The sequence below is a fragment of the Pygocentrus nattereri genome, chromosome 15 (assembly GCF_015220715.1).
Source record: "Pygocentrus nattereri isolate fPygNat1 chromosome 15, fPygNat1.pri, whole genome shotgun sequence".
Taxonomy (NCBI): domain Eukaryota; kingdom Metazoa; phylum Chordata; class Actinopteri; order Characiformes; family Serrasalmidae; genus Pygocentrus; species Pygocentrus nattereri.
Genome location: NC_051225.1, coordinates 20,346,392 through 20,362,169, shown reverse-complemented (window position 1 = coordinate 20,362,169; position 15,778 = coordinate 20,346,392). Strand labels below are relative to the sequence as shown.

Sequence of the window (15,778 nt, the reverse complement as noted above, 5' to 3'; positions counted from 1 at the left end):
GAAGGGCTATTGTGGATGTCCACATCTGCTAAACAGTTTGTACACTGTTAGAATGTGAGAGGTTGCTCTACTTTTGCTCATATTACAGAAAAATCTGTTACCAAGATTTAGGAAGATGATGAAAGTTTTCACATTGTTTCCATTTACAAAACTAACAAGCTTGAATTATGAAGCAAAGTTTAAATATGGAATTATGGAAGCAAGTCTTATGCATTCATAAGAAAATAAATAGGATGAATGTGCTCCCTGTAGAGGATGCATTCACTTATTTTCATTGTTTTTTTTTCACTGCACAAAGTATTAGAACCTTTGGCCACAGAAAATTGGAACTGGGCTTTTTCCATTGGTCACTGAAGGTTTTATAGTTTTTGACAGCTCAATAGTGGTATCAACAGCCTCTAATGGCACTCAAGGGTGTTCTCCTCTGTCTTTGGTAACACTTGTAGCTAAAGCCAAAGACAATTTAGTAAATTCCTTACTCTTAAAGGTGAAGACAAAGTCATCAAGCACTATGACCCACAAGAGCCAAAGACAGTAAACTAGAATGGTATGTGGTAAAAATGGTTTATTTATTTTTAGAGAATTATTGCTATTAACTAGTGCTAAGCTAAAATAACCAGTTAGCAAGACATCTTAGTTACTTGCATCAGTTCAGACTCTCGGGAAATCAAGTGAAACGTTTTTGGAGTCTGGTCAGTGTAAATGCAGATCTGCTGTGAGTCATCCAGTAAAACCTGAAATAATGATTTTACAGTAAGAGGTGTCAATTCCAATTTCAGGAGCTTTTCAGCACGTTTTACCCATCAATGTCACATGCACACATTAAAAAAAAGGTCCAGCTCAATATTGAGGTCAAAATGCTAAATCAACATGATACTGATGATGATATATGATGACAACAGTAGATTGTCCAATTGTCAAATTCACTTACATATTGTTCTCTGCATTTTGACGGAGTTCTCTTTCTTTGAAAGCACTCACAATCATCAGACTCATCTTCTCAGAGGAGAAGATATTCTTCCACACACTGTGCCATTTACACCAACCTACAAAATGTAGCTTTAAACTAACTAGCAAGACTGGGACAGCTTTTGTTTTGAATATGCAGCTAAAAAAAAAATTTACCTAGGATGCCCAAAGATTTGAGATAAGACTGTACACCTGAATGGATAATGGATGAATGGATGGGTGAAAGAAATACTTATTAATCTTTCTACAGCATGTCAAAACTTTTTTTACATAAGAATACTATGTGGCAAGACCTTATATAAAGCACTATATAAACACTTAAAATACTGGTTGGTGATTTTTTTTGTGGCCTCAAAACTGTCATGGAATGTTTTGATGTTACTGTGTTTACACATCCAGCCTACCTGCAGGCATGATACGATGCATGGCCACTGAAAGGAAGAAGATGGCATCACTGTAGTAGGCCCCAGAGCCTGCACTGAAGTGCTTCTGCATGGCCTCCACAATGGGGAACAGCTTCTCTGTCAAATCACCTACATCATGAAACACCACCTGGAAAAGACAACCAGACAAAGTTCAGCAAGACGTTACCTTACCTGCAAGCACTCGATTCATGTATTGTACTTTCAGTTCAGAATATACTTTAACATTATCGAGATTCAACATCGTTCAACACTGAGGCCTGACTCTAAAGGACTACAATGACCTACTGAACCGTGACATTCCTCTTTAATGTCTCCCCCATTTTACAATGGCTTTGAATGTCTATGGTACAAGGAACTTAATCCTGTCCTGCGCTTCATGGATTTGGCAGCCAGTCAGCAATCACAATCAGATAATGTGGCTCTCTCGCTAGATTACATAAAGAGGATTGGGAGGGGGGGGGGGGGGGAAAGAGAGAGAGAGAGAGAGAGAGAGAGAGAGAGAGAGAGAGAGAGAGAGAGAGAGAGAGAGAGAGAGAGAGAGAGAGAGAGAGAGAGAGAGAGGAGAACAAAAACAGTCACCAGAGATTTCCTATTAAGGCTTTTATTGCAGTGTAAACAAATATGTTCTGAAGTGAGATTTCCATTCATCCTTCAGTCCACTGAAACACAAGAGCACCGATGAGATGCAAGCTTGTATTCAGGATTAGAGCTAATGAATTCAACAACCTTGAAGCATTTAGGGAGAATGTCAATTTTTTTTTATTTTTTAAAAACAGCAAAACAGATTAAAACTATCTATACAATGGAGCAAGCGAATGGAGATCATCTATAGCTTAGAGTTGTCTGACAGAACAGTTCCTCAAGGAAAGAGAGCTCGTCAAGGGAAGACACAGAATAAATTGTCTTGTTCCATCCACAGCCCATAAACAAGAATACCCAGAACAAATTCAAAAGATGCAGCCAAACCACTTTTTGAAAGACCCTTTTAGTTCTGCAGTCAAGAATCACTTGACGCTTTCACAGTAACATGGGTTGAGAGTCGTTTTAAAAATACTGGCTGCCATTTCAATATTTAATAAATGGTTGTTTTTATGATTCTTATTAATCTTTTATACACAAAACTATTTGGGTATTCGTTTTTAAATAATGCAGCAACCTGCAAGTCAACAAACTCCCAAGAAAGAGCCATCCTGTGTGTCAAAGATGCAGTTTATTCATTAAAGTTATTGCTATTGTTGCAAGCCTAGAGACGTAAATGACTATGTAATTAACCAAAAATTACACCAAAAACAGAGAGGCAATTTTTATTTAATTTCCAATAAAACAAACCTCCTAAAGTTCAGTTGAGGAATAATGTTTGAACTTTATGTAGCGCTAAATAAGCTTACATGCAGCACACAGCTAAAATCGGTGGTGCTCAGGTCCACTTTTTGAGAGGATAATTGCACTGCAATGAAAGCAAACATCCACATGTAATAAAATTATGGGAGAAAGTGAGTTTTCTGTGAGAAAGCATGATGCATGTTTGAAATTTCTCAAAATTCTCTATTTTACAATTGTGTATGTATCAGCATAAGCAGATATGCTCATGAGTAATATCAAACCTCTGAGTCAGCCCACAATTCCTATTCGCTATCATAATCCATGGAGCTTTTGGTGCTTGCATACACAAAAGCCACTTTGTGGTTTTACATGTCTCTATAGTTGGAGAAGCTTGGATAAATGATTCACTTCAAATGTAATAGTATGAACGAGAGATTAGATATTTATTACAAAAGTTTACTCTGAATGTACACAATTCAGACCTCCCTCTACGAATGTGTAACAGTTTTGCACAGCCAGCACATATCCAAGCTCGATTAAGCAGTTTAATAAAGGAGTCAGGGAGCCAAGCTTCCTCAGTATATAAAGGACTTCGAATTACTTGCTTGAGGAAGTGCCTATTTGTTAAATAAAGAGGCTTCTGGCTGTATTAAATCCTGGAAGCGGGACAGGTGGTATTTTTGTACACAGGCAAGATTTATTCACAGTACGGCCTGTTACAGGATAGCTGAGTGGAGATTGAAAAAACTGGAAAACTGGAAGTTCCGATGCAGGAAGGTTTATTAAATCCACAGTGAAAAGTGCACGGTGTTCCAAAATCCAAAAATAATTCATTAGAAAAAGAAAAATAAAAATAAAGGGAAAACAAAACAAAATAAACTGATCAACTTGATACAAACTCATATCAAAAAATGCCTTCAACCATGGCCTTACAAACACATCTGCACGCCAAGCCAGCTTCCCCCTGACCAAAAAACATGACCCAGTTCTCCATTTTACAAACCCCTTAACCTATTGGATTCAACCAACCACAGGTAAGTTTGCAGGTAAGTTTTAAAATGTACACATTCAAATTATATTTATACATTTTACTTTAGTTCAACTATTTTATTATTTAATCAATATTTTAAAATAAATATAAAACATTTAATATTAAAACATTCATACTGCAACACTACCATTTGGAACCATGAAAGCTGGTCCCCCTCCCCCTGCTCAAGCATGGGAGATGGAACACTCCACTTGTAGTACAACCCCAAGACTACATAACCCATGTGGGTAACAATAAAAGAGTCTTTAAAACTTTGAGGTTGTCTTGTGTTTTTGTCCATTACGCTAGCTCACAGCATGGAACGGACGAGAGCTCCGTTACACGGCCACAGACATTTGAAAACCAATCTGAGCACACAGGAGCATATTACAGTTTTCCAGCACTTAAGAATGAAGGTTAAGAGTTTAACTAGTGTTCAATGAGTGTTCAAACTCAGCATGGCCTCAATCACAGCCTCAAATAGCCATCAACATTTTAAAACCTTCATGGATTTATTCTACAGTTTCTTTGAATACTCTTATCTACAATAACAAAAGGGCAAAAGGGGACCCTGTAACATGGAACAAAGTATGTAATGCCCTTTCTGCCAGGCCTCCAGCCTGAATCCTCCACAAGGGAAGCTCATGTTATTTCTGACTTCCTTCAGCACTCTTCCTGGAGACAGATACCATCTGCTGTGGGGTCAGTGCTTCCCTTTACCTCCTGATAGTCCTGTTGAAAGCTGAGGCTGCAAAGGCTGATCGCAAGTCAGCCAAGCGAAGAGCATAACTGCAGCTTCCTGAGCAGCTGGTCTGGGCTGAATTTGTTTCCCAATAGCTTCATAACATAACAACTGTTGTTAGGTAAAAGACAGCCAGTTTGCCAGACCCAGATTAAGCTAAAGCTTAGACTAAAGAGGCTTATTTTCACAGAAGCAACATTTTACAATTTGTTTTGTATTTCATTTTTTTCCTGAGGTCCATTTACAGCCATTTCCAACCTTTACATTTTCCATAATTTTTCCAATGTTCATTAGCTGTTTTTGTCACTCGGCCTTTAAGACTGTTATAAGTACATTACATAACATACAGCATGAAACCTTTTTTTTGTATTAGGCCTGATTCAATTTCTTCTTTTTACCCCTACCCCTTGTTTTTGAGTGTCTCCTTGCCCCTTTGAACAGAGTTACAAGATGTAGTGGTTGAAACGTCACCCTACAAAATGGGACCCTCAAACAAAAAGTGCATCACTTCATTAGGAGCTACTAGCTCTGCTTTGTAGGCAACCCTGCTAGTCTTTAGTGACAGCAGAGGAGGGCAAAGTTTAGCTCCTTACTGCTGGGCTTTAGTTACATTTAGGGCATCATATGCCTTCAAAGCGGGCAGTTGCATTAATTATTTATCATCTACCCCTAATTCTTCAGTAACATGAAGCTGAAGTCAGCTATTTGCACGCTTCTAGTTAGCATTTTCCAGTTCCATAGCCCTCTAATTGTGCAACACCACTGGATTTGCAATTTAGTCCAAGACAACACACTAATAGTAACTGGCTTGAATATATGGTTTTAATAAAAACCTTTAATTGTTATAAAACCTATAATTTATATTGAGGTTCTTCAAACTTTAAAAAAGATTTTTCACACTTCTATATCTTATTTACAAAATGGTCCTGTAAAGAACCATTCACTGAAATCTCTCCACAGAACCTTTTCTGCCACCTTAAGAATGTAACATTTAAGAAATCAGCTAGAAAAGATTTTTTTTAGTATTACAAGTATTTTTTTTTTTTATTACAAGTATTCCTTGTTCTACCACATCATGACTGTTGCTCATGTTAGGAGCACAAGAGAGGCCTACGTTTGTTTTCTGGGCACTCATCTCACTCATCTCACTCATTCATTTGTACTGGCCAAAGGGAAGCACAATTAGAGCAAGCCTCTCACCACTAATGTCCAGCCACAGCTGGTTAGATCTTGTATTCCCAGAGCCTACATACTATTTGTTTGTACTGAACTCTTTCAAGCAGAGGAGGGGCAAGTATGGGAGTGTACAGCAGACTTGAAATTTCCATTCAGTTGTCCTAAAGCTCTGTGTGATGCATCAACAAGTATGAGAAAATTACTGATCGTGTTGTAACTCGAGAAATTGTTTCTGCAACTCAATGACAACATGCTCATGCCAGAAAGAAAATGCCCAGGCTATGACAAGCTGTACAAAATTTGACCAATCATAAGAAAACTTAAAGAAAACTATCAGATGCGTTATAATCCAAGCATACAACAAGCTGTGGATGAAACTATGATGAAATTCAAAGGAAGATCCTCTTTCAAACAGTATCTGCCAATAAAGTCTGTGAAGAGAAGTTACAAAATCTGGACAAGGGCAGATATAGCTGGATATGTGTGGGACTTTGAGGTGTACACTGGGAAGACAGATGGCAGGACAGAACAATGCCTTGGAGGTAAAGTGGTGATGGCTTTGTGTGCACCACTGGAAGGGAAGCATTATCAGATCTTTTTTGACAACTACTTTACATCTGTGCCTTTACTGCATGCCATGGTGCAGAAAAGTCTTTATTGCTGTGGCACAGTAAAGCCCGAGAGAAAGCACTTGCCAGCCCTGAAGACTGAGAAGGAGCTCCAGAGGGGACAGTATGACTTTGCTGTGTCTTCTGATGGAATTTCCTGTGTAAAATGTAAAGACAAGCGAGCTGTAACTGTCCTTTCAACCACTCACAGTCCCACATTTATCACTGAGATCACAAGGAAAGAGACGGATGGAACTCAAATTAAAATGCCATGCCCAAAGGCTGTGGGTGACTACAACCACATGGGCTGTGTTGACAAGGCAGACATGCTCAAGTCTCATCAAGCCATAGACCGCAAGAGCAGAAAGTGGTGGCACCGGCTTTTTTGGCACTTCATAGATTTCAGTGTGATGTACACACTCTGTACAACAAGCAATTTCCGAATGACAACATAACCTTGAAAAACGTCCGATGCTCTGTGGTAACAGGTTTAGTGAAGTTCTAATGAAGATCGAAAACTGTCAACTGAAAGAGGAGCAAGCCAGGAGTTCCCACACTACAAACCATACATTCCAAATGAGAAATGCAGATCTGTAGCTGCTCACCTCCTAGTGCAAAGCACATCACGTCGCTGTGCTGAGTGCAGCGTTAAGAAGAGTCCACATCGCATGAAAGGGATGTGCAGAGAGCAAAGTTTGGTTGTGCATCAACCAGACAAGAAGTGCTTCTTTATCACAAAAATGAAACAAGATAATGAAATCATAGAGCAAGCTGAGTAGTAAATGAAAAAGTTATGAGATGTAGTCAGCATCACTTAACGCACACTGGCGACTCAGAGAAACCACCTCAGAAATGAACTTTGACAACAAACTAAAAAAAATTCACTCCAAATTTGTTTTAGTTTAATGGTATGCAATAAATCTGGCTTTTTGAAAGAAGTTGTGTGTGTGTGTGCCTGAAAGCGTTAACCCTTTAAATCCTGAAAGAATTCTAGAAAACAGTTGTGAATTCCTAACACTTTGCAGAGCTTATTACTGTTTAAAGATCCAGGGAACCTAAATCTGTTAAGAGATAAAGCTAACCCAGCTTAACCAAAAGCTAGCAAGCTAGACCACCTGTCCGCAGCTGCCTGACACCCGTTTGTCCATTCCCTCATTAATGCATCCGTCCGTTTGTTCATCTGTCCACACATCTGCTTGTCTGCGATTGAAAGGATTGAAAGCTCACCCACTTGCTCAGTGTAGCTGAGGGGTTGAAAATGAAGTAAGCATAAAGTGGAAATTCCAAATGTGTGTTGGGCTCAAATTTCACTTTGGGTACTCAAAGCCTGCCTCCCACTTTTATCCTTTATTATTTACTTTTGGAGTCATGTTTAAGTTGTTTGGCCAAGGATTTTGATGTTTATTGTTATTTTTTTATGTTCAACATGTTCTATGTGCAATAATAAGGTTCTAGTATAAAAGAGGTGAAGGCTATATAGCACCGCACAGCATGAGCACAGCGCAGTATGGAAAGTTTATCCAGACTAAAATGCTTGAGACGCAGTTCAGAAGCATTATTTATTCATGATTGATTCATACAGTTACTGCCACATAAACGCTGGATAATGATTTTAGTTGTGTGTGAGTGATGGAGCAGGCTAGGATTGTTGGATAGAGTGCTGTCAATCAAGCTGCTTATTAGCCACGCCCACACAGCTCTCTCATTTCTTATATTTTTAATTCAAGCTGGATGTTTAACGTAACAGTCAAGTTTATGCCAAGGAAACATTAATATTTTATTTTTGTTCCCTGGGACTTTAAAACTGAATATTTTGACATAACCTAAAGAAAAATATAGTTACAAGTAGACTATATTTTAAAGGTGAGTGCCAACACTTTAATATGAAAACAAAACCAAACAATAAAAATCATCCCAAAGCCCTCAGGACTGATGGAGAAAAAGGGAATTGGAATTAGGCACTGCAACTCAAATAATAGAATAAAGAATGCGGATATGAAACAAACTGACAACAACTAATGATGTTCTACATCCTTTTCTAACAGTTACTGTGTTAAGCTAAGATTTAAGTTCTTTTGAAAGATAGTTTTGTGAAAGACTGACACAAAAGATTTAAGAGATTAATTACACAAAAGGGAAACAGCAAAATATTAAATTGCTTGGCTCTAGTTGTCACTGCTGGAAGACACTCCCCCTGAGGAAGCCAAGTGTACCTCACTCACTAACTTGCTCAATGTAGCTGAGAGGCTGAAATAATGTAAAATATAAAGTGGAAATTCAAATTTCACTTTGGGGTCATTTTTATCCTTTCTTATTAACATTCATCTGGCATGCTGGAGTCAACAAGGTCAGCAACAAGGTCCTGAGCAAACGGATCTATGAGAAGACCGTTTAGTGCTGCCAAAAGAATGTTTAAATTGTTTGGACAGATTGGTTTTGTTATTTATTATTTTCAACATGTTCTATGTGCAGAAATAAGGTTCTAGTATTAAAAAGCCGAAGGCTTGCGTCTTGATATATAGCACCCCACAGCGTGAGCACAGAGCGAGCACAGTGCAGCATGGAAAGCTTGCCGTTCAAAAGCATGATTTGACTTTTGGAGAGCTGATCGTGCTCATTGCCACTACACGCTGACTGGTGCTGACCTGTCCGATTTTAGTTAGGTGTTATAGGTAGTCTTAGACAAAATTTGTTGTGGGTCATGTGGGGGCCGGCTCAGACAGAATTTTATTGGGTTTAGGGTCAGTTTTGGACCCAAAACATGAAGATGTGGGTTGGGTTTGGGCAGAATTTTGCCACTTTCCATTTGGGTTCAGACTCAAAACATTTGCTGCATGTTGAGTCGGGTCGGACTCAGAAAAAAACTTTGTGGGCCTTATTTGGGTTCTGACCACAATTGTAGGTCCGATTAAAGCTCTAATCTGAACAGTCTTTTAAGTCAAATGCAACTAGAGTTTTAATAAGCCACCTTGTCCAGATTTATAAACTGCGGATAATGTGCTTATCATTCAAATTGCACACAAATAGTAAAGGTGATTCATTAAGAATCAATGTGTTTTAAAATACAGTAACTGTAGCAGCTCTAAAGCCCTGTATTTTCTCTCTTTCTAATCAATCTGATTTGCTTGTTGAAAGTTTGTACTGCATCTGTAGGTGTACCTCGTTCTACAACAAAACAGCCTGTCTGTCTTTTTGTAATAAAGCTGCATTAATCAAAGTGTCTGTACAGCACATGGTGGATGCCCAGTGTGGATTACTATGGGATGTCACATTAAGTCCAATGCTCATTAACTTGCTGTGTGCATGGTGCAGTGTGTGTGTGTGGGCTGGGAAGAAGTGGATTAAAGACAGGGTACTCTGGACTGCTGGCTAAATGCCACCTGTGCTAAACCGAACAAACTGCACCTTGATCCAAGGCAAAGGATCATGCTAAGCAGGGATGTTGCTGGGCAGGAGAAGTTATTGTCTACCCTGAGCAAGAATCTGTAGCTGCATTAGTACAGCATCCAATGATCAAGATCCAAGATGTTTATCCAAAGCCCTATCAGATATTTTTACACCCAACATAAGCCTGCTATCTATTTAGATCCCTAAAAGCAACTGAAACTTAAGTTCACAATGAAGTGATTGAAGGAGGTAGTTGGAGTCAAATAAGGAGAACACTGTCTCTGTGTACTGACAACAGAGCCCATTCCTCCAGAGAACCACCGGACAGCCAAAAGACTTGCATACTCCACATACCTGCATGTACAAGGCTGACTCTATTCAAAAGGTATAGCCAAAAGTGCAAGAGGAACAAGGATGAGACCGTGACCGAGAAAATAGGAGCAACTCCGACAGAACAACATTGCCCCCTTGTGACCATCACTATGTAAATGCAGTACATTAGAAACCCACAACAAAGCATAAAAACATCAATGTTTCTGCAAAAATTGCAAAGCAAGCATACACACACACACACACACACACACACACACACACACACACACACACACACACACACACACACACACATAAATAAAGTCATATTCATAATTCAAATAAACAAACAATAAAAAGTAACAGGAATTTCTTGGGTCCATATTTTCCCTTAACACCTTCACAGCCGCCACAGAGACGTTAATATCATCAGTTACATCATGAGCACATTTTAATGCACTGATTGGTCAAACCAGGAGTTGCTTTTTAACTACATATAATACTGGGCTTCCTCGAGGAGAGGTCTGAAAATAGTTAAACACTAACATCCATAAAATCACTATTAGTTATATAATCATTATTCATTATTTTATCAATTTCGTTTAAATATTAACACATTTCTCAGCCAATAAAACACATATTACACAAATAATTAGATTGTGAAAAGATTGTGAAAACAATTTTTATACTGCACATTATTTTACAGAGCTTTCATCATCATTTAAAATGTGGGTATTACACAGCAGACACAGGTATTCATATGATGTACTTACACCCAGGTACAATTAGGTAGGGGTGGGCGAGATAGCAAGAGTAACCTCAAGACATTGTTATGATACACAATATTTTGATTTTCTGATTTGTCACAGGAGAATGAAAAATGCTCTTAACTTTCAACAGATGCTAATGGATGAATTATTTATTTGAAGTAATTCAAGACCATTTCTGCTGTCGATTCATTGTGAAATTCTGACACAGTGTAAAAGGGCAGAAGACAATTTCAGATTATGTCGAACAATTAAAAACGACAAAGCAGAGACATGTTTCGGTCCATCAGAGAAGATACTGTGCTACATGAAATCCGGTTAAACAGGACAAAAAATACTCTGAAAAAAATAATACTTAGAATACTCTTAAAAAATACTCTAGAGAAACACAGAGCTGTTCGGTGTTCTATACAGCCATTAGTCACAACATGCTCTGAACAGTGCATTCTGACGTAATGCAAATTGATTTATTACGATACAGAAAAACTGTCATTTTTTGGATTCTGACAAATACGCTGTGAAATGCTTCAAAGGCCTACATGCAAACATGCACATGACCTACAGAAGTAATATGTTCTAATATGATACGCTCTGTCTGGACTAGCTGCTGGTGCGAGTGTTCCTGTGGGAGCTGTGGGACTGAGAGATATGTAGTGTTTGTCTGTGCAATGATGCAGAGGAAACGTCTGTTGTGTGACCTTTCCAGCCTCTGGCACGAGACACTGAAGATTACATGGGCTTGCTATGTTCAACAATGCCAGTGTAACCTGGTCAACCACGAGTGAAAGGAACATTATGCAATCATTTAGGCTGGACACCAATAACAGGACATTCTACTACTGTCACAACAGACAGTGTCTAGAGGATAATGCAAAATGTGTCTTTCCAAGATATTCCACTGATCTTTCTGTAGTTCTACATTGAAATGAATTGTATTTTCATTGTTGCTGCGATATGAGTGTGGAGAATGGGCCAATAGTCATCTCTTCCTTCAGTAGGCGGCAGAGCCCAGAGAGAGGAGGAGACCCAGGCAAGGTGCGAGAGCGAGCTGATCTGAGCCGTACTGACCGAAAAGTCCCCCGCAAGTCTGGCCTTGATTTTGCAGGCTGAACAGCCGATTATTTTTGTTTGTGAATAAGAGACTGCTCTCTGCCTTCACCTCTGCCCCGGCGTCTTTCCTCCCTCCGTTCAGAACCGTTACAGTGAGTTTCCAGGATTAGAGCAGTTATGACAGAACAGATCCATTTACCTCAGTGGTGCCTGAGAGCCATCATTATGAAAAAAATTCAAACACATTTAAGATTTTCTTTTTTAAGACACTTTTGTGAATCCGACTGCTGCTTCTCTGCACTGGGACTGAACCTGCTCTCCCGCGCAGGAGACGAGTAACTAAACCATTCGTCCAAATGGTCAACTACAAAACACACACTTGACCTTAAAATATGGCCCATAACTCCGGTTTAATGGAAACTGAACTTAAAACAGCTGCAGCAAATGGGAAAGCATGCAGCACACAGACTAGCTCAGGATCTCCTTTTTCTGCTAGCCAGCTGGGCTATGGAAGCTTGCCTCAGAGACCTTCAAAATAAGAGCCCCTGTGCCTAACTGCACTCAACCAAAAGCAAGAAATGTTCTTTTTAAACTAAATACAATCAGGTGTGTTTGACACCAAAACACACTAATCAAACAAGAATATGTATTTGTTATTGTGTGTGTGTGTGTGTGTGTATTATATATAGCCTCAAATGTTGAGCTAACACTGTTTTTCAGCCCTTTAGTGCAGAAAAAAAAGTGCTTGCAGTTGTGATGTAGTTTCTTTTTTATTTTGTAGATGTTGTACTTTTTGTTTAAAGAGAAGTTAATTAGATTCTGGAGAAACTTCCCGAGTCAGAATTGTTCACAACAGTTGACTGTTGGAAACCAGACTTCTGAAGATTTCAATTTTCTTTTCTTTCAGAGGTACCTTACTTATTACGATTACGAGATACTTTTATAATCCCACAACCGGGGAAATTCCACCTCCGCATTTAACCCATCCGTGAAGTGAAACACCACATACACACTAGTGATCACACACACTAGGGGGCAGTGAGCACACTTGCCCGGAGCGGTGGGCAGCCCTATCCACAGCGCCTGGGGAGCAGTTGGGGATTAGTTGACTTGCTCAAGGACACCTCAGGCACGGACTGTCACCACTGGGGATCGAACCGCCAACCTTCCGGTCACAGGGCCAGTTCCCTCCAGGCCACTGCTCCATATCAAACATGGCCCGTACGGGGATCGAACCCGCGACTTTGGCGTTATTAGCACCACACTCTAACCAACTGAGCTAACCGGCCAAATCTTGCACTATTATATAAAATGTTACTTTTTTATCATTTCTAACATTACATATGCAGTCAAATGCAAAAGTTCTGTCAAATTACATGTTTAATGGTGAAAATAAATTAATACATCTAGGAATAAACTTAAATAAATACATTTTTTTCACATTTTTATTTACTTGCACAGTTTATCATTTGGAAAAAAAACAAAAAATATAAATGTGCTATAATGTTTGCAGAGACCACATTTTATATTTTTACCCAAATATGTTAAGTTCAGCAAATATAGTAATTGTGCATTAAAATATGCAGAAGTGTGTCATCATATAGAAGATGAGTTCTTAGTTTTACTTATTAAATCAACAAATCATGTTATTTGACTGGGGCACCCAAACTTCTGCAAAAGACTGTAAAAACTCAGGAGACATGTAATTTCATTGGTCGCTTTTGATAACAATTATGGCTATAATTGCATTGTAGACTAACCTCTGGTTCCTATCATCACTATTACAAAGAAACCTGAGTCAACAGAATGTGCCATTCCACATCAAACTTTGTTTAAACTGATAACTGCATTACGTAAATATATTGAAAACTCCCCTTTAAGAAAACACAGAACTGTTTTTCAATGTAATGTCTATCTGCAGTGTAACTATAGCAGTGGTCACCAACGCTGGTCCTGGAAATCTACCTGCAAAGTCAGGCTCCCACCACAATTTGCCCCACCTGCTCCAGCTAATTAACATCTGACTGGATCAGATGCATTAGTCTTATGAAAGGAGGAGGCAGCATGTTAGATGCTGGAAGAGGGAATTAAACTCTGTAGGAAAGCAAATGTCCAAGAGGAGGGTTGGTGGCTGGCTTGTTTTATTGGTGTGTACTTTGTCAATGGGTTTCTGTTCTTTCAAGTCAAAATTACTGTCTGGGGTATCCGACCATGATACAGCAGATAAAGGTCCCTTAACATTAATCCTTTTCACTTGTTAGGTGGCATCAGTTCTTACCTCATACTGAAAGGTTGCTTCTATGAGCAGCTCAGGCAGAATCCTCATGCCCAACTCCTTGCTGGCTGCATCAGAGATGTAATGGAGAACCAGCACCTCATCCTCCAAGAAGTGTCCATGTTTCGCCATGGAGCGCATGGCCACCTCGAACTTGCTCTGCAGATTCGTGCTCCTGTCGATCTTGGTGAACATCATGAGGGCGTGATAGCGCTGCTTCTCGTCTGGCCCCTTCCCAAGCACATTTTGTTCATGCCTGATCCCAGTCTTTTCCTCATGGTGTACAGACCTGGTGTCCACAGAGAGGTCAGCATCATTGCGGTTAGAGTTGTGACTTGCTTGGGTCTGCTTTATTCGCTTCGTGGTGCTGGAGAAGTTCTGCTTTTCTGAGCCAAAGTAGTAGAATGCCATCACAGCCATGGCTGCAGCCAGCAGCAGCACAATCTGATAGGACCTGAAGGTGCTGATCCTTCCCATAGTGACTGAGAACAAGCGCAGAATACTCATAGCTCCACACAGGCTTGGTTATCTGGTCAAAAGATGGAGAGAGGGGAAAGGAGGTCGGTTAATATCAAGTAGATCTGTGCGTTTGTATATTTTTATTCCTTCTTTACCGGCGTTACTTATGTCCTTGAGGTATTATCATCATTATCATTACTACTACGATCAATTCTACTGAATGAGAAGCCATAAGGTAAACACATTCATCCAAACATTAACGATCACAGCTTCAAGCAGGAGAACGTCGTCTTTTGCAGACGGATAAATTAATATATTAGACTGCTGTGTAAACACAAAAAATGGCTAACAAACACGACCTGAACTGTTAATCCTAAAACGACAACCTGTGCCAAACTTGCATGCAAGCTAACGCTAGCTAACTACTGCTCACTTACCGCTGAGCTGGTCAGTAATAACGATATTACTGAAACAAACACGTCTCTTCACGACATAATCTCTTAAAATATATGGCATTTCTCAATATGCAGAACTCGGGCAAATGAAAAGAATACCGCAGTCACTGCTCTGCTCACTTCATCTCCTCACTTGCACAACAGTGCGCGAAGCTAGAAGTAGTTTGCCAGTGTCTGTTTACTGTTTCCGCTAAGACATTTACTGTTCCAAACGTATTATCTAAAATTATTTCAGCATATTAAATATTAATATTCAGCGTATGTAAACTTTAGTCATGTTATGTATGTATTCGCTTATTTTTTCCACGTATTTTTAGCTTTTCTAATTAAGAAAATCGTTTCATAATAGATCATAGTGGCACATTAGCTTTTTAAATCTCTATATTAATCTCTGGAATTAATTCAACGGCGGTAAACCTTTCAAAAAGGTAAACATTTTCACATATAAGCATGACTTAATTTTCTGAATTTCACAGTCTTCCCGTTTCAGTAAGAACCTTTTGAATAATTTTCGACCAAAACTTTTATTTTGACAGCGCAACGTAAAAGTTAAAGTGGAATCCCACCAATTTTTCAAAATTTCTTAACAATTTAGTCCTTGGGATGTAAACATCATCATTCAGAGTGGGTTGACTTGAGATGGTTTATTGCATTTTTGTTTCATGTTTCTTTTGCTTTTATTTGTACAAAGCATGTTGAATCGCCTTTGTGAATGAAATGTGCTATATAATAAATTTGCCATGCCTTGTAGAAAAACTTAAGACCAACACAGCAAAAGCATGTGCCATATATGTCAAAAG

The 15,778-nt window shown here is 39.1% G+C and overlaps 1 protein-coding gene and 1 non-coding gene across 3 annotated transcripts in view; both read right to left on the bottom strand.

Annotated features, from left to right (window-relative positions):
• Positions 1-15,123, bottom strand: part of xxylt1 (xyloside xylosyltransferase 1) — a 125,448-nt gene extending 110,325 nt beyond the window's left edge. For both annotated transcript variants that reach the window (XM_037545362.1, XM_017699466.2), the window contains exons 1-3: positions 14,961-15,123; positions 14,068-14,593; positions 1,374-1,521 (exon numbers count right to left, since the gene is read on the bottom strand). In XM_037545362.1, coding sequence (XP_037401259.1) covers positions 1,374-1,521; positions 14,068-14,571 — 652 coding nt within the window. In that variant the 5' untranslated portion in view covers positions 14,572-14,593; positions 14,961-15,123. The remainder of the gene's footprint in view (positions 1-1,373; positions 1,522-14,067; positions 14,594-14,960) is intronic.
• On the bottom strand, positions 13,005-13,078 carry trnai-aau. The gene has a single exon. It is a non-coding gene; the product is annotated as a tRNA-Ile (tRNA).
• Positions 15,124-15,778: the final 655 nt, after the last annotated feature.